This window comes from Tachypleus tridentatus, chromosome 10 (genome assembly GCF_004210375.1).
Source record: "Tachypleus tridentatus isolate NWPU-2018 chromosome 10, ASM421037v1, whole genome shotgun sequence".
NCBI classification, from domain to species: Eukaryota; Metazoa; Arthropoda; class Merostomata; order Xiphosura; family Limulidae; genus Tachypleus; species Tachypleus tridentatus.
Genome location: NC_134834.1, coordinates 61,143,259 through 61,164,009, shown reverse-complemented (window position 1 = coordinate 61,164,009; position 20,751 = coordinate 61,143,259). Strand labels below are relative to the sequence as shown.

At 32.2% G+C, this 20,751-nt stretch overlaps 1 protein-coding gene across 1 annotated transcript; it reads left to right on the top strand.

The window, feature by feature from the left end:
* The first annotated feature begins 671 nt into the window (after nucleotides 1–671).
* On the top strand, nucleotides 672–17,496 carry LOC143229398 (uncharacterized). The gene is made up of 2 exons (XM_076461677.1): nucleotides 672–769; nucleotides 15,753–17,496. The coding sequence occupies exon 2, from the start codon at nucleotides 16,435–16,437 to the stop codon at nucleotides 17,494–17,496; it is 1,062 nt and encodes a 353-aa protein (XP_076317792.1). The 5' UTR covers nucleotides 672–769; nucleotides 15,753–16,434.
* The last annotated feature ends 3,255 nt before the right edge of the window (nucleotides 17,497–20,751 follow it).

The window sequence follows — 20,751 nt, the reverse complement described above, 5'->3', positions numbered from 1 at the left end:
CGCGTCGCGCCAAACATGCTCGCCCTCCCAACCGTGGGGGCGTTATAATGTGACGGTCAACCCCACTATTCGTTGGTAAAAGAGTATCCCAAGAGTTGGCGGTGGGTGATGATGACTAGCTGCCTTCCCTCTAGTCTTACACTGCTAAATTAGGGACGGCTAGCACAGATAGCCCTCGAGTAGCTTTGTGCGAAATTCCAAAACAAACAAACAAACAAACAAAATGAAATATAAAATTTCTAGTGTTAAACGGACAATTAGAAAAGCAAGAACTTGACAAATGAAAGAATTACGTTTGCCCAATGAAAATTTTATTGCAGAATAGGTGACAGGTAACACTGCTACGCATGCTAAAATAATTAGTGTGTTGTTTGTTCTCAAACTCAATACAGAGAGGGTGCTTGTGCAAAGTGACACCTAAGGAGTTCATAAAAACAAATGTTTGACAATTCTTCACTTCTCACTCAAACTGACATTTTTTAGCTTCTCAACTTAAATCTCAAACAGCGACTAAACTCTGACAAAAGCCACTACCAGTTTGAAGGATTATGAGCAAGCTATTTTAGGCGTGCCACGAAACTTTTTTTACTGCTTAGGGCGTGTATAGCTTGATACTGAATAAACCACTTCCCAGAATACCCTTATATATAACCTGACTCTAGCGTATATAAGCCAGAAGTTGGTCATATATACGAGGTGTTTTTGTACAAGTAATATATGACAGAAGTAAACACTCTTATGGAATTAGTGAAAATCCGTGATGATCAGAGTAAGTGATGATTAGAACCCTTATAAGTCCAGTTTGTAGTACGCATAAAAAGATTTTACTTAATTAAATATAACTTTGACATTTGTGTTATAAATTATATAACTCATTTAACTTATGATTAGCCATCAAGGCTAAGAATAAAAATTATATTATTGAAGTGATATGCTAAGTTTCCTTTTCAATGTTCACTCTCTCAGATAATATATACAGATATTCCTATCATAGTACTCTGTTACTCTATTAGGTCCAGCTTAATCTAGTTATAACATTTTAGAGATAATTTTGTTTATAGATATTTCAAGAAAAAGTAGATTAAATTATTTTCGTATGATGCTTGAAAAGTGTTGTTTATCGTAATTTTGAAGTAATTATATTTTTCAAAGTGTAAAGCGTAAAACTCATCTCAAAGAAAATAAATGAGAAATCAAGTAAATGTTTTCCTTTATCCTTCAAATTACCGACTTGTTTTTTCTATTCTTCGCTTCCGTTGGGCCCGGTATGGCCAAGCGTGTTAAGGCGTGCGACTCGTAATCTGAGAGTCGCGGGTTCGCATCCCAGTCGCGCCAAACATGCTCGCCCTTTCAGCCGTGGGGGCGTTATAATGTGACGGTCAATCCCACTATTCGTTGGTAAAAGAGTAGCCCAAGAGTTGGCGGTGGGTGGTGATGACTAGCTGCCTTCCCTCTAGTCTTATACTGCTAAAGTAGGGACGGCTAGCACAGGTAGCCCTCGAGTAGCTTTGCGCGAAATTCCAAAACAAACAAACAATCGCTTCCGTTAAAGTCCGCACATTGAATCATACAGAGTAATTTTATGTGTTTTTCCAGTTACAACCGTCAATATGAATATCTGGCCTAAATAACAAAATCGCTTTGATTCTATATAAAATACAAAGTGAATCTCTGCAATAATTAATTAAATTAATTTCAATATTGATGGAGTTCTCGCTTACATCTCTTTTGCTTGAGTTGTATGCTGTAAACAACCAAGTGACCAATAATGTCGTGGACCAACATTCTAGTTGGTGTGTAAAAAACTTAAGGAAATCCTATTAGAAAAAAACAACTGTAATCTTAGGGCTAAAGTGATATTAAACCATCTTAGGAAAAGTGTACGAGTCTTACATGTTATAAAGCTACATTGTCAATTCAAAAATTTACAGAGGGTTTGTTTGATTTTAGATTTCGTGCAAAAGTACACAAGGGCTATCTGCGCTAGTCGTCCCTAATTTAGCAGTGTAAGACTAGAGTGAAGGCAGCTAGTCTTCACCACCCACCGCCAACTCTTTGGCTACTCTTTTACCAACGAATAGTGGGATTGACCATTCTATTACAAAGCCCTCACGGTTGAAAGGGCGAGTATGTTTGGTGTGATGGGGATTCGAACCCGCGACCCTCAGATTACTAGTTGAGACCCTTAACACCTGGCCATGCCTGGCCGGGTTACAGAGGGCCTGTTATGAAATGGGAACCACTAATTTCTACAATTAAGAAAACTAGTAATCTGTTTGAAATAAAGAAACCAGGGATTTATTAAGTTCTGAAGCACACACACTCGTCGAGAGCTTCGTGCAACCAGAAAGATAGTTGTAGTTTATTTGATACCTCATAACAACTAAATATTATATTGTGTTCTACAAAAAACATAGATAAATGTTTTTCCAAAACAAAAGGATACAAAAGTTACATTCGTTTATTTTTATTTCCTGCTCATTTTAACATGCATGAAAAAAAACACATAGTAGCTAGACCGTTTACATATAATTTGCTTTCGTTGCAAGGTCGACCTCGCTGATTCTAATCACTTTTAGGTACTTTGGTTAGAATAACATCAGAAACTATACTCGTCAATAAATATTCATAACTAGCTGTAGTATCAGTTCCCTGTGAGGAAGTTTTGTAAATTAATGACTAATTAAACGTTATCTTAGGGCATTAAAAGTTGCTTTTCTTATATGCATTTTAAAACAACAAAGATTGCTCATAAAAACTGCAAAACCGAAAATTTGTACGTATCCTCTGTATAGGCTTCATAAGCCTCCGTACCAGTATACGCCCTGCAAAATAGTATTATGTTCATATAGATTTAAGGATATTTACGTATTATAGGAGGGTCATTACAATCACTTTAATTTATGAGAAATTTAAAAGACATTAATACAGTATTAAATGTATACGATTTATTTAGATTAATTTATGTTTTTCTTTTCTTTTCACAAGAACAACAAAAACTTAATAAGAAACCATCAGACTCACACACACTACACAGAAGAAACAGTTGTTTCTGTAGGCCAAAAAATTTTAATACTATTAAGAAGTGAATTGATAAAAGGTGGCATAACTAGAAAAATGTTTAAAAATTTATTACTCACGTTACACTCGATCACATTAAATTTATATTCAATCTGAATGCCCCTCAACGTTATTACGTAAGTACCAATTTAAATTTGTAAATATGATCCGTTTTATAGTAGTACTTTCGATACTTGTGAAACATGGTGATAAAAAAAGAGAAAGGAGGTTGTATATATTAATTGTGAAATTATTTAACTTAAAATAAAGTTTAGGATCATAGAAAAGTATATACCGTAAAGCAAACGTATATTGAAGAACAGCTAAATGCACTATTTTTAAATACTGGCGTATCATTAATAAGTGGATTTTAGCATTAAAACGATACAGAACATTGATTTATAAATATTTTAATTTAGTTTTTATCATCAGCCACATAAATGTTTTTGCTACAAACAATCTTTGAAGACGTTGTGCATTTAAAGTAATGATTTATTAAAGTAATCAAGTATATTATGCATGCACGTATGCATAATTTAACATTGAAGTTTTAGAAAATGTATTTTTCAATTATTATTTAATGGGTAGATCTCGTTTTCTAAATAATAATATATACAGCCTGAAGGTACTGGTTCGAAGCAATGACTGACGTGACATTTGAGGGTAATACGTTTGACACAAAAACTTCCTATTAAGTGTTGTGCAACACGGAAATCGACCACAGCCTGAAGGTCAAGGATACAGGAACAGGGTACTATTTCAGTTCCGGTTAGGATCGGGCACCGGTAGCACTAGTTTAAACTGTAAAGTAACAGAAAAGGGGATTCTTAGAAAAGGGTAATAGAATAAACACAGAAATCGGTTAGATACGGCATTAAAAAATGAAGTATAAGCTAAATACAAACCACGTTTCGTGAAAAAAGATTTAATGTTTTCTATTCTCTGACGTTGTCTAGTAGTTTAAGTTGTTTGGTCCTAGCTCTCAGGTTTCTTTCTCTCGTAGCTTGGCATGGACAGGTAGTTAGGGCGCTTGACTCGTACTCTGAGGGTTGCGAGTTCATGCTCGTCTTTTTAGCTGTGAGGGCGTTATAATTGTATGGCCAATCCCACTATTCGTTGGTAAAAGAGTAGCTCAAGAGTTGGCGGTGGATGGTGATGGCTAGCTGCCTTCCCGCGAAGAGAAACAAACAAATAAACCTTGTCTCCGTTGCTTCAGCTAGTTAACTAAATTCGCTGAAGTGAAATCTCAAACTCATATCACACGTACCTAAGAAGCACAGTTTAGAGCATTTCAAGCAAGTCCATTTGGTTGTTAGTAGGTTTTAGAAATGTATATATTATCACGTGTTGGTTTAAAGATGGAGACGTTAATTGGCGTTCTCTCTGATTGTAAGCGGGAAGAAAAAGCAGGTACTTAGAATCATTCTGCAGTATCAATGAATCAAATGATATGTGATAATCACAGATATTTCAAATACATAGACAGTGTAAGAAAATAACCAAAAATAAGGTTAGATAAATCATTTATTAAAATTATAAAAATACAGGACAGTCACATAACGGATTATATATAATCACGCAAGGTATGAAATTAAACCTAAACAAAAAAACATAAAGTAAGAATAATTGTAATTAATCAAATTTTAAACATTACAGTTGATTATATTTTGATGTGTGTTACATTATTATTTACTTATACTATGCTTTCCAATTTATACTTTTTAACATAATAAGTATACTTTTAAACATTGTATTAATTTTAACATGTATTAGGTTATCATTATTGTATACATTTGGAGTTTTATTTTATAAGATACTTATCTTCATCTCATCATATATTTGTACTTCTAAATTAATTAATGTCATACTCGAGTTTCATTTTGTTCTTTCTTTCTCTCACTTTGTCTGAAAGAAGCTTAATTTGCGTATATATCTATACTGTAAAAAAAAAATCGAAATAAACTTACTTTATTTCCTAAAATTATCAGTTTTAAAATATGATCTTCCATACTGTTTTTTCTTGAGGAAATACATTTAGTCACTAATCATTTAACATAAACATTCTCAGGTTTAAACGAAGACTAGCTACTTAATCCTTTCCCTCCAAATTCATAGAAATCTAAATGTAATAAAGAAGTTAGCAGAGCTAACCCGAATAATTTATAACTCATGATCATTAATAACAGTATTTTAGAGAATTTCTTCAACTATTTTACCGTAGTGTCTAAATTTAAATGTATATTCATTCATAAATTACGTTATATGATTTCTCCCGTAAAGTTTCTGATTAAATATTTATACTCTTTCAACTGTAACATATTAAGTTCTTACAAAAGTTAATATCTGTTTAGAAACGTTAAGAATAATAAGGACTCTATTACATGGGCAAATTCTTTCAGGAAAGACTTTCATACTTTAATTTTAATGGCTTTTCTGCTAAATTTTTATATTATTTATATCAACAATATTAAAAAGTTCCAAACAGCTCTACGAGTCATAAAAGTGCGTCCTTTCTTTCACGTGCACACATTCAGCCTGAATGTAATCCAGTAATTAGTACGTATGACGGGGAGATTTAAATGTCTAAGGTTCGAGATATGGTGCTATGAAATACGCTTCGCATTTTCAGGCACGGGTGCGTTATAAGAGTGGCTGTGATCCCTATTGTTCAGTTAAGGGTAGCAGCTTCAGACTGCGAGTGTTTCCGACTAGTTGTCTTCTCTCCTGGTCTGCATTTCAAAATTATAGATGATTGTGCCTTAGTCAGTGAACCTTACCTTTCTGTTCATTTTGTTCAAAAATTATTCCAGCTAAACATAATCAATACAAATGGGGCGAAGGGTGGATAGTAATATCCATGAACGTCTCACTTGGGGAAGCAAACTGTTGTTATAGCTACATTACTGTGAAACTCTTCTGCGAACCTGATTTAAAATAACAAAATAAACATAGGATTAATATTTGTTATTGTTATCGAGTAAATACTTCTCTGCTTTTTCATATGATTTTTTTAAATGTATACCTTAATTAACCGTGAGTTATAATGACTATATAGTATATGTAACCTTTTAAAAAACCTGTCTAACATGTTGAAAATATCTTTTATAACCCAAATTCTAACAAAATGTTCTATTTTGTGTCATTATAATCATCCTTAGCTTGTATGTTATTTGTTTGATTCTAAGGACAAAGTCACATTGGACTATCTGCTGTGTCCACTGTTTGGAATCGAACGCTGGGTTTTTAGTATTATATTTCTCTAGAATTACTACTGTCCAGCTTGGGGACTCTCAGTTTGTGACTTATCATGATAACCCAGAGGATTTATGTGTGTAGATACACTAAATATGTTATTATGCAAAAAAGCGGGCCAGTAGAACTATCCACACGTCTTATTAAGTCACAAATTTATTAATTACGATGGTAAGAAAATAAATTTATTTTGAAAGATATAATCTTTTAGTACTCTTAAACCATTATCATCTCTACAATTTACTGTTTAAACCACTCCACATTAGACATTTAACATTCTCACAATGCCTATAAGTGCTGCACTTATGGATTGTTTGTCTCTATCATTGAAGTCGTGATTACAGACATAACTTTTAAAGGATGAGCTGCTTTTCGAAGTTATATGTCTATTATGGAAAGTGTCTCTTATTTTCAGTTTCTGCCTTCATCAGGTTTGTTACAAGTGACAGATGTTTGTAACCTTACACTGTCGGAAAACTTGAATCCCCTCTTCTTTTAATCAAAGTATTCTTTAATTATCAAGTTTCCTTATTTAACCAATACCTCAGCATCACTGACTACTCTTCAGTATAAAAATTATAAAAAACAGTAAACAATTAAGTATTTTATATATTTTTAATTTTTGAGACTTAAAAGAACTCAGTTTACAAAATAAGTTAACTTAATGTTCACGTTTTAAGGTTTGGTTGAAAGTTCGCGCAAAGCTACACGAGGGCTATTTGCGTTAGCTGTCCCTAATTTTGCCGTGAAATACTAGTGCTAAGATAGTTAGTCATCATTAACCATCGCCAACTCTTGGGACTACTCGTTTACCAACGAATAATGGGACTGACCGTGACATTATAACATCCACACATCTGAAAGGTCAAGCATGTTTGGTGGGATGAGGATTCGAACTCGTGACCCGCAGGTTGGCTACAAACTGCAGGTATTTTTTGAGAAATACTTTACGTACTTTATCGGGAGTAATTTAAATGTTTTTTTAGAAGTTATTGTCGTCTTTTTGAATCGGTATTCGGTCGTGTTGTATGCGACCTGGGAGGGTCAGGTTCTGTTTAGACCTTTTCCTTCCTACTTTACAGTGTGGATATTAAATGGCAAATGTCATGCGATTACTCCAGGAAATCAGGACTCAAACACTAAGTTAACTACACTGACCATTTTGTCCTCTTCATGGTCATGTCCATGAATGTTAAGCCTATAGTATTTAGTGCTTTTTTTTCGTCACTCACATTTTTACGGGATTACGTTATCAAACGCGAATTTGATACAAATACACTGCTATAAATATCTAAATCTAAACGATATTTTACAATCTAGTATAAGTAGTTTTTTTTCTAATGCCACATATTAAGAGGAGAGACGCACTTAGTGATACTGTGATCATGTATGACATAATGACCTATGAGAGTTAGCAAAGCATGTTTGTAAAGATTTTTCTAAAAACATTTCAATGAGTTATCTAGAAATCTTTCGTGGATTCATTATATGTTTGTGCATTTGTATATGTTTCTTTAATTGTTGGTTGGGTACTATAAATGCTGTGGTAACTAGTCAATTCTGCATTCATTTTAACTGTGCAATGTTCATCCAAGTTGGACAGACATAGTGAATTACTAGACGTACATACTGTTTATAAATTTTACTGCTATTTTTGTATGGTGTACAATATTTTTACCTGACAGTCTCCTAGCATAGTGTGCTTCTTGTCATGTTTTATATGTGGTGTGAGTGATGTGATTTTTCAATGTTAATTTAGAATCATGTGTTAATCCAAGAAATTTTACTGATGTGGCGATATGTAGACGAGTTCCATGTTAATATAATATCAGTGGGTGTCTACTTACTTTTATCAATTTCGAGAATAATGCCAGGTTGATCTTTGTAACATTTATATTAATTCTATGTTTTTGTCAATATTCAACTATTTGATTTAGAACTGGTTGGGCATTTTTTTCGGCTATTGAGGAGGTCCTAGAAGTCTTCAGTATCGTCACATTGTCTGCGAACTATGAAATTAGACTAAAATATGACTATGTTAAGGACATGCCGCTTACATACATAATGAAGAGGATAGGACTAACTATCCCCTTCCCCTGGGGAGCACTTGCCTCAGAAGTAAAATATTCTGAGTATTTGCCCTAAATAATCACTCTATTTTCTAAAAACAATGTTATATAAACAACGATTAACCTCTGCTGAAAATTCCATTTGTTTCACGCGGTAACGTGGAGTACTGTACCAGACAGTGTTGAAAGCTTTCTCTGTATAATGAAAGAAGGCGACATTGCATTTGTCTTGATTAAAACTATCTACAACGGTTTCAGTTATCTAACTAAATGATCTGTGATTTGCCGAAATTTTCTGAAACCATTTTGTGCTTCAGGTGATTTTAATATGATCTCCAGGAATCTGGAGAGTTTATTATATAATATTATTCCTAACATTTTAACCATGAAGCTGGTACTTTTTTGGTTTATTTGCTGGTTTACCTTCTCATAGAAACAGCATATAATTTTCTTGCTTTTACGTTGCTGGGCTTAGGAAGTAATTAAATAGTGCTGATAGATGGTCAAACAACCTCTGAATGCCTTTTTTTAGAATAATGGCTTATATACCATCTTCTCCCGGTGGTTTGTTTTGTGTGTCTTATAAATGTGGTTACTTCTATTTTGATGGTTGTGCTATTGCTTGTTTTTGTGTATTTTAAGAGCTAATTGAAACAACTGAAAATACTGGTGTGTAAATGTGTTTGCTTTGTTGTATATACTCGTTTACTGTATAAAATAGTGAGTATCCATACCATGTTTATTATATGTTTTCAATGTTTTCATTAACTGTTCTTTGAAACAACTTCTACTTTTTATATGTTTTTATAAACTATTTTGTGTTCACGGTTTAAAGTTAGATAGATTTTCTGGGTGTTAAGATTATTTGTAATTCGTTTTAAATGTGTCCAGAAATTTTTGGATCTGTATGTTCATTTAACTGTGAGCAGTTAAATTTATCTTGTTTTAAGTGTTTTATTTTTCTTCGTATTTTATTTCTTAGATTGTTTATCTCTGTTTTGATGTATGTCATTAGTACTCATATTTTTACAATATATTTAGACGGCATCATCAAAAAAATGTGCAAGCGCGCACGACCGTAGATAAGTAACAATGCCCAGGTGCGCGCTCTCAGGGTCCACTTAGTATGGGTGAAAACTTTTAGGTTTCTAAATTCTTTCATCTTGGTGCTATGGTGATCACGCAGACACATCCTTTTATTAATATAGATATCCATATAAATTAACTCTTAGTATCAAATTCTTTATTTCTCCAACATATAATTATCCACAAATAGAATATTTTAAAATATGAATTACATATTTATCATTGAAATCAAAAGAATCTACTATTATAAATAAATTTTTGCGATTTTGATCCATAAATAACTTTTTCTAGTTCATAATATCTATTAGTACATATTAAACTATTTTTTCTATTACCTCGTACAATAGCATTTTAGAATTTTTGATCGTTTGCATTCCATAAAACTTTGGAGGTTGCAGCTTCGCCTAACTTGTTTCAAAATTTTCAAAACATGTTTAACTTTTATCCACAATTAGATCAATTTGTTTTTAAATAGAGTTGTTATTAATCAATATCTCCGGACAGTGAGAAGTGACTAGCAGTATAAAATTTTCATTCTCTTCTTTACATTTAATTTTTCCTCATTTATCTTTTCAACAAATTAAAACCTTTGTCAATAATCTTCTCTGGAAAAAGGCGTTTTATCAAACATTGTTTCTATCATTTTAACCTAAGATTCTAACCCCATGATTATGTATTAACGTATATAACTTTCGTGTAATAGGAGTATTTCATTTTACTGATTTGAGATTATTGCTAAAAAGCTAAGGTTAAGTTAGTTCAAGAATATTAGGAAATATTAATGAATAGAGACTTTGCAAAATATCAAGAAATAGGGTAGTTAAAAATATGTGGTCAGTGAAACGTAGAGGAGAGTGATTTGAAAATAATCAAGGATGGACATATATACAGTGGTATTTTGTTGAGAGGGTGTGTAGGTATTTTCAAAATAAAGTGTTGAATCACGTGGTGTATTTTTGTAAAATATTTGGATCTGTGCTTCTTATTGTAGTTAATGAATACTTTATAAAATAAGCTAATTTTTCCTTAGTTTTAGTATTGTTAAAGGGGTTTGAACGTCATTTGTAATGTAATCTTACAACAAATTATGATAGTGTACAAGCCATATAAACGTTCTAGGAGACAGAAATAGTTTGCTCTCTTCACTTGAATTGAACGTTCAATTATTTTCGCCTACAATTAAAAATTAAATACGCTACAACAGTCTTATTTATTTATTTCAGTTAGGTACAATTACTTCAAATGATAAGTGTATTTGTAATCTTAATAATATTTTATCAAGTTCATTCTACTAGCAGAATTAGCTCAGACATAAATCGTCAAATTAATGTCCAAGAAAATTAAACGTTTTATTCACGTTTATAGTTGTAATAAAAGTCAATTCACGAAGATAAATATATATATGGTCAAAACATTAAAGTGACAAGTACTTAATAGGAGATGAAATATTACCTCTAAACGCAACTCTAAACATCCATGATTTATTAATGTTGTACACCATTCTCTTATCTTGCTATGAAAATTACAGTCGTTCTAAGGAATTGTGTACGAGCGATCCACGTTTTTAAAAATATATGAACATTTTCTCTTTATATTTTATTATTTTTTCTTTTAGTAATTTTTCTAATTTTCCTTATTGTTTCCTTATGATTATATAACACTGTTATGTGCGCATAGACGAGAGAGGATTTTGAAGGTTATACCGATTGTTAGAACAATTAAAATGTTGAAGAAGTAGTGACTGCTAGTTCTGTTCAAAAGTCATAAAGTATTGAGCACAAGAACTGTTAGAGAGTATAGTAGGTTCTTTTTAAGTGTTGATGAGGTGCTGACTGCTAGTTCTGTTCAAAAGTCATGAAGTACTGAGCACAAGAACTGTTAGAGAGTATAGTAGGTTCTTTCTAAGTGTTGATGAGGTGCTGACTGTTAGTTCTTTTCAACAGACTGTTAGAGCCGTTCAAAATTGATGGAAATACCGACTGTTTGAGCTTTTATATTGTTGTTGGAAGTACTGACTGTCAGTTCTGTTGTTATGTTGATGAAGTGCTGACTCTTAATTATTTTCAGGTACTTATGGTTATATTAATTGGATTGGCTGAAATCCTAATGAGAGTATCGACTGCTTAAAAATATTGGTGAAGTATTGGGTGTTAGTCCTGTTCTAATGTTCATTAAAGTACTGACAATTAGACTTTTTTCAATTTTTAGTGAAAGGTCGTTGATAGAGCTCTTCAAGTGTTTTTAGGGGTACTGATTAATAGAACTGTTCAAAGCTTGGAACCAAGAAAATTTCCAGTTCCATAGTGTGTAGTTGTACACATGGTGAATAATAGATGTGTGTGCTAAACGTTTAGAATATGGTCATAGACAGTCAATTATTTTACATAACGAACACGTATTTGTACATTAGTTTTTGTTGTTTTTTTAATTGATACTCTAATATTTGTCAATTGTATATTAACTACATACTAACGATATGTGCGATTTTCAGTATTTAAACTATGAGATACTGACTCCGGTTTAATGCCGAGAATACCTGCTGTTGTCCCACGCAGAGTCAGCTGTAGTGCCATTTGATGTGTAAAGGTAGATAAATAAGGACTTCACGTCTTTACAAACGGTAGTAACTGCTCAGTACCTAAAAGAAGCCTACTTCGTAGAGAGTCGTCTGTTGAAAGGGGATCAAAGGGTCCCGTCTGAAGATAACATATTTATTACGTGACACGAGAATTATTACAACAGCTGAGAGTTTACACACCTGAAGGTTACATAACTATTATGTAATATACTGACACCTGAGGGTTACAGACCAATCACGTAATAGGCATCAGAGAGCGTGTTAGTATGATGAGAGCGCAAATAGTTTGCGAGAGAACCACCAGAGGGTGATGCAGATCAATGTGTCATCAGTTTTATAGTTAAAATCAAAGTATTATCTATTTTGCATAACATACTTTTACAATTATTAGTACTGAATTTTTGTTACAGTTTTGCGTTATTAGTAAAAAAATAATCTGTTGTTTTTAACTTCTAGTTCTTATCAACTATTCAGTTTTCATTTATATTTAGTTGTCTACTTTATACAAAGATAGGTGGCGTTTTTATGGACGGATAGTGCTACTATAGGCGATGCTACCAAGGGCAATGTTATCAAGACTCGAAGGATGATTGATTAATCAACAATATTTTACATTTATTTCTATAACATACTTTTTACTAATTCTGAAAAAGATGTATTTCTCGTGGAAATATCTTTAAATGTAGTACAATAATTTAATATACAATCTTATTGTTTCACTTTATATACATGCTTTGCTTATGCGACTTTATGGATTAAATATATGCTTATGCTATTCCTCTAGTCATATAATTATGATTTTTATTCATTATGTTGTATATAACGATAAATGAGTTATTGACAAAATATCGTATTTTACACGTTAGGGCGCTTGCTTGACTTGCAATCTGATGGTCCACCAAACATGCTTGCCCTTTCAGCTATTCGTTGGTAAAAGCTGAAGAGTTGGCGATAGGTGGTAATGATTAGTTGCCTTCCCTCTAATCTTACACTGCCAACTTTGAGACAGCTAGCGCAGGTAGCCCTCGTGTAGCTTTACGCGAAGTTCAAAGTACAAACACGTATCGTTATATAGTCAAAATATTGTATTTTCATATACTATCTAAGTTAGAATCTTTAACAAGGTATTTAATATAACATAAAATATTTAGAATAGAAGATATTTATTCTCAGACATCTGATCACAATGAAACTACAACAACAGATGACATGATATCAGAACAAACAACGTGAATATACAAAGGTTACTGACATTCTATCAATCTTCCCCCTGTGGCCAACCAGGGCTGGTGTTTACTTTTTATATTTTACATATAATAACTAGCATTATATTGCCAGTGAGACTGATTTATTAACTGCATTCTGTAAATAAATGATACTCCTAAAATATACTTTTCAGCACTGTTATAAAAGTTCACCCTTTAGATATTTTTTAATAGTTCCTGTGTTGTATCTTTAACTATCTACACATTTGTTGTAACAGCATTTACACAAACATGATACTGAGTGTGTTTGTTACAATATTTAGTGTTTTGTATATTTTTTCCTTTCTTATAATGACTATCGTACAGCAAAAATCTACTGTTTCTCAAACCTATCCTGTGGTGGGCAGAGAAATGATAGCCCATTTTTTAGCTTTGTGTTTAATTACAAACAAACAAACTAATTAAAAACTGTGATGATATAGGATTAAATGTCAACAAGTTTGACTTACTAATTATTATTTGTTATATTTACGTGTCCAGTTTCTTTTCCATCACTAATCTCCATTTCAACACTTTAGTATCTATTTGAAACTATTGCTTTTATATTAAACGTAAAATTGAAAGTATTATTTTTTGTGTAAAATACTTTATTTGATGATAAAATTCATTTTGAATCAAATAAACAAATGAATAATTCAGAACCTTTGTTCATGTTGCGCCATCTACAGCTAAAACTAAATACTTAAATATTGTACTGTCATAATAGTGTATCCTATATTTTAATGTAAAACTAAATTTAACACTATACTACTGTTCCAATAGAAATATTAGAAGTTTTGGTTTCCTTCGAATATTTCTAATCCGAAACATAACATTTACTACTCTTGTATCTTTAAGTTATGATACTCACAAATAAATAATGGAATACTATTTTGATAAGAAAATTACAGAGATTTTATACAATTAGATTGTTTTAAACGTCACCAGCTCAAACTAAAAATGTTAAATAAATGTTATTATCTTACTTATTGTGAATACACCAATTATTATTATTTTGCCTTCTAACTATCTTACTTGCTTTTAAGTATTTCTTTATTCCAAAACGTCTTTGCTTTCACTATAACAATGTGTGCCGTGTTTCAATTAGATATTATGATGAAAAATACCATTACAGTATGTTATATCTGTTTCATTTAATACTTAGATTATAATCTAAATAGTAGATATATAATATTTAAAACATAACCTAAATCTCCATATGCAAAAAACAAAATGTTGCAAGGGGAGATAAGTGGTCAAATTTTCGGCCAAAACGACTTTTAACGAGATCCAGTGAGGCCATTTAGCCAAAACGGTTGGTTGGTTGGTAGTAACATAGCTGTATAATGGGATATTTGTGTTCTGTCAATCACAGTTATTGAAATCTGACTTTAGCGTTTTAAGCCTGCAAACTTACCATTGAGCCACTTGGGGATAGGAAGGCTGGCCTAACTATTGGTCTGACAACAATTTTGAACCAATTCTTTACCATATTTAGAATTTATTATGCTCCAGCTGAATTCTGTATTTTACTGATGATAGAATTCGAGTATTTTTCTAAACATTTGGAAAAAAAACTTCATCTTCTCTCGTCATCTGAAAAGAATTCATAAAACATGATGTTTCAATTCTTGAAATAAAAGAAAAATAACATAAAAACATACAGAACAACAAAGAACCAATAAAATGAAAGAAATTATCCAATACATATAAAATATAGGAAAACAGCTTATATAAACATGGAACAAATTCACAAACAAAAATTGGATATTGAAAAAAACATTTCAACATTAAGATGGACTCAAAATAAAATATTTGCTAAACAAATCTACAATAATGGAAACGGTACCATAAACATAAAATTGAAAATTCTAAATAACTTGATAAATTACAAGAAATTTGAACACAAAATTTAAGGAACACTTAGGAGAACCAACGCAATTAAATGAATACAAAAATTTGATCATGAAATAAATTATAAAAATGTAAAAATATCGAGGAAATAAGTAGACGTACACGAAGGAAAACTTAAAGATTTTGTTTGTTATTAAGTACAAAGCTACAGAATGAGTTATTTCTGATGTAGCTACCACGTGTTTCTAGTGTCCACATGCATATCGCTATGTCACTTGGAGGCGAAAAACTAAGGAAATATTATCAGAAAAGATGTGCAAACCTGAGAATATTTATAAGAAATGTCTTCTTTACCTTTATTGAACGCCCTCCGTTACACGTGTTTTCTATTTAAACAACTTAAAACACAGCTTACATCCTATCACCTGTCTCTGTTTTATCAATTGAGTAAGTTTTACTGGTATAAGATTTATTTTTAATTGCTCGGTTAAAGCTCTAGTTGTGTAGTTGCATTTGTTTGTTAGGAAAATCTACAACTTATTAATATTGTATAGTTTACTGTGTAAAAATATAGAATTAATTTGAATAATAAATCTATTACTTTTTCAGGCTATTTTTTGCCTTATTTTACACCTGTTGGTGACACACAAGTTGATAAGCTGCATTGATGATTCATCAGACGTGCATATTCAGCAGTCACCAACCATATACGACAAAGATGTCTATTCTGATCGGCGTTCGAGTTTTATTTCTAAGAGAAGATATGTAAATATGGCTGAAAGAATATTTCATGTAATGCATGATCCTCGCACTTCTTCATCACTTCTTCCTCGATATTTTCTCTTTCCAACTGACATAAATTCAAAAAGTCGTGTGTTAAACGTCCTTTATAGAAAGAATGTACTACAAGGTGACCATCATTTACGCTCGACTCCTCTCAATAAACAAAATTTGGTAACTTATAATCAGCAGCCTAATCAAGAGAAAACAAAATACGTTGAACGTCAGAAAAAATATTGGCGCGAAGCCGAGCTTGGAGAAAAACAACAGCACGAAATGAAAACCTTTCAAGAAATACGATCTTCTGGAAAGAAGAAACGAATTAGGAGACATACCATTTTACCGTCCTCATCTACTTCTAGTTTGTCTTTATTTAATGCACTTTCAAAACTTTACCATCAACGTAACACCCGTGCAAAATCCTCGTCAACTCCGTTTGATCAACAAGAAAATACTAAATACTTTGTTAAAGAATCACCAGTAGTTAGAGAAAACCCTTACTATATCTTTAATGACAAATATGTACCCAAAAAAGGTCAAAATAATCTCCATCAAAATTATATCCTTACTTCTAATAATGTCAGAAAACCTCCTCGATCTACAGATGCACAACGTTCTCTGTTCAATGATTTTTTATAATCCGATAAACATTAAGCGAGCAGAAAAAGTTCTTGAAAACCAATTTCCGGGATTAGAAATAAAGCAAATGGCTATTAGTCCAGATTACTTCTCAAGACATGCTGTACCAGAGACAAAATCTTTCACTGTTAGTGATCAAGGCCATAATGAAGTGCCTGATCGGTACCTCTACAATATGAGACAAAGTGGTGATTCATCAGTTCTGGTGTTTGGAGATGATTCAACGTACAGACAAAATATTAATAAAGTATTTGAATTAGCCAATCCTAATGCTGTATTATCTACAAAACATAATTTGCCGTTAGGGTCTACAATGTCGAGAGATTCTTCTAGAGGTCTCGAAAATGCAGATATACATTTTCATAGCACAATGCTCGCTCCAAGTGTGGCAATTTCCGGATTTTCCAATGATGCATCACTTAACAAAAACTACTTACAAGGTGGTATTAGCTCTTTCCGTAGAAAAACCGACCTTGCCAATGTATTAAATGCCCGAAGCTCCACGCAAGATCTTGATACAGATTTCCAATCAGATAGTAATCTTTCTCAGCTATACGCTAACCCGTACGCTTTCAGAAACCCACATGTTTTCCACCTATTTTCGGAATATGGCCACCAAGCGCAAGAACGTAATTTGGAATATCTTTCATCACAATTTCCTTTCATGTTGGATGACTTCGGACTTGAGGACTTGTCAAATCCTGAATTTATTACCGAAGAAGATGATTATGGTCACACAAACTCTAATAGCGAGCACAAAGAAGATAAAGACAAGAACCTTATGCATGAGAAGATAGAGAGAGACCATAACACTGAAACTGATGATACAAGTCTTCCAGATTTCTATGATAAAGATCCTAATGTTGAAGATAAGCCCTCAGCAACTTTGTCTCCAAGTATGATGCCCTCTACCAAAATTGTTGAAAAAAAATAAAGGTATGAAAGAGCACAAAGGATCAGAAGTTTCTGTTAAGGTAGATTACAATTTGCCATCAAATATTGCTAGTAATGCATCTTACAAGACTCCTCTGACAGTTTATTTCGCGCCATCGTTACTGTCATCACAGAAAGAATATAAGGTTTCTCCAAATGAAATGACAGATGAAATGAGTAAAGTACTGACACAAAAAGCAGCTATGGATGGCACTCTTGTTAATGACAAACCACAGTCTTCAAAATATTTGGTACTTCCTGATATAAATAATAAAGAAATTCCTCAATCATCTTCCCAACGACAGTCTTCGTCTCTTCTTGGATATAATTATCACAATAGTCCTTTAGAGTTTTCAAATTATTTTGTAAAGAATCCAGTGCCTGACATTTCAACTTTCATCAAACAACCTTCACTTAATACTGGTTACAGCTTTGAAAAGCCTTCAGGTTTACTTAACAATATGGAAGCTGAAGACCACACTAAATATTTACAGTTGCTTTCTGCTCATGGACACAACAAAGACCTTCAGCAATTCAATATGGATAACACACCTGGTCTTCATGAGCATCTGCACTCTTTTCTCTCCTATAGATATAACAATGACCCTCGAAAACATCATTATTCTGATGGGAATATGGCAGTAGATAACACTTACCAACAGCTTCTGCCTTCTCGTACTTACAATAAAAAGTATCAACGTACCTCACCTTCGCTCAGAAATGATATGAAGAGAGATCTCCTACCTAATTACCAAGAGACTCAACCCTTTCCAAGTTACAGAAATAAACTTCAGGAACAGAACTCTTTCAACATGAATCTGAAACCTGATGGCTTAGCCAGCTTCCAAGCAACTACCCTTCCTGATGGTCTCAACAATATTAATTGGTTCACTGAACCTCAGTTATATAAAAAGTTTAAAAAATATTATCCATCAGATTATTCGCATTTGACCTTTCTTCGAGATTACACCAATAATCCCCAACGATATAAATCCCAATTTTACAACAATAGCACGAAATCCAATGGTCCACTTGACCACCAATATGCTTCAGACTCTTATGGCTATCATAGTTCAAAACAAAAACAGAAGTCAAAAAAAACAAAAGGATCAAAGGAACAAGTAATTATCACACTCATATTAAAATAACAAGAGGCTTCAAAAATGAATTCTTATTTCGAAGAATCTTTAAGAGAGGGTTCGAAAATTTGTCAACAAACACATTGTTCATTCTTGAACCTCAACGAAGCATTATCAATGAACAGTCCTTTTTTCATTCTATTTTATAAAAATTACATATCTGCAACAAGAGTTGAAAGAACCAGATAAGATACTTGTCTAGATAACAACTGTTGCTGTCGTTCCATGACTTAAAACCTTGATATTCATTTATAATATTTAACCATTATTCACACTTCCTATTCTTATTTACTGTTAGTAAGCATTTTTTAACATTCTTCTTAAATTATTCAGAGTATATAAATGTAGCGTTTTACACTTTCTTATCTTTTGTCCCTCACAAAGAAACCTTCGATCAATAACATAACTCGTCAGTTGAGTTGGACGAAGTAACAGCAATCTGAATAAACAAAATGTACTGTTTATTTCATTCTTATCATAAACTTAGGCCTATCGATTCCCAATGCTTCATAAGCTTTTATTATGGCTTCTTATCAGTAGTCGTTTCACTAATAAGAACCCAGTGATTTTTTTTTAATTTCCATGTACATTAACCAAACAAAGCTCATCTACGTTACTAACTCTGAACCACAACACTAAAAGCATCTCTTTTCTGAAAAGTAATCAAAGTCACTATTAAAAGCATCAAATGTTTAAAAAATGTGTAGTTTGACTAATATAATCTGGCGACAGTTTTTCCAGGAAAAAGATCAGACAATTTTCTAAATTTCTCAAAATTACAATGGCTGACTTTTGTGAAAACCAGAAAACAAACTGAAACACGGCAAAAAAGACGAAAAAAAAAACGTTACTCAGACAACCCTGTAATTTGATTTTGGAAATACTCGATTTCTTCTGAAAACTTGGAAGCACCAATAACGAAGAATGAGGTGAAGACAGCGTTCCTAGGATTACTAGTGATTATAGTATTCGTTTATTATCACAGAAAACAAACGAATTTGTTTTACAGTAAAGTTACTTGAAAATAAAAAAAGACATTGGTTCAACTAAACAAAACAAAATGCGAGCTAGAAAATTCTAATGTGTCCGAAATCAGGAAATGAAACATCACTATAAAGACATTTTAATCGTAATATAATGAATATTGTTTAAATTGCAAAGAGGGCGATACTATTAAAACTTGTTTCATTGTTTCTTCTTGTTTATAAGCTCACAAGTCATCAGTAAGCTACATTATTATTAGCAAACAGTATATACAACTTATAATAACCTGAGGAAAGTGACACAAGTCCCTAACAAGAACTGTCAGCAACAAATAGTCCACTACGTTTCACGAAATAGCCAAAATATATAAATGTTTTATTAAAATAAACTAACAAAGTAACCTGCTTCCAACCGCTAAGCAGCGAGCTTGAGAACTTAAGTTACAATTTGGTGTTTCATCCCTTCGATAGGCAAAACCAAATAGTCTTTCGTACAGCATTTTGTTTAAAAAGAAAAAAACAAATCTCAAAAACTTTTAATAACCTGAGTACTGATAAATAAAGTGGGAAAGTGATTTATAATGTGTACAAAAATTATCTCAAAATAGGTTTATAAAACGTACGAAATACGTTTTAAATACAACAAAAGACAGTTCATTTTGTTCATTTCACGTATGATGTATCTAAAATTAATGGAAATGTTGTGTTCACATAAGTATCCATGCTTTAATTATTGGTTGGTTACATTCTGTTGTTGTTGAGAAGTTCGCATTACCCAATATGTTGAACAACTCAGTTATAGTATGTTTTGGTAATCTAAGAGAATCGTGGTCTACATTAAGCAGATCCATTTTCTTCGATTTTTTTTTAAATCAATCAGATTATTAGAAATTAATTTAATTATTGAATTGTTATGATGTACGTTAAGACATTTTTAAAGCAAAATATCGAAAGTTTGTTAACTTATTTATAATGTTTCTGTTTATAGCTCAGCTTTTCAAATATAATATTATATATCTTGTAAAGTTTTCTTTATTTCTTTAATTATGTTCAATTGATTTCTTTACTTTTTTGTAGTCAAGCATCACCATGAGTAGATAAACTCGGTTTTAGTGTTATTAGCCATCAGACTTA

Coding starts and splice junctions, on each gene's coding strand:
- LOC143229398 (XM_076461677.1), top strand. CDS start 16,435: ATGACAAATATGTACCCAAAAAAGGTCAAAATAATCTCCATCAAAATT.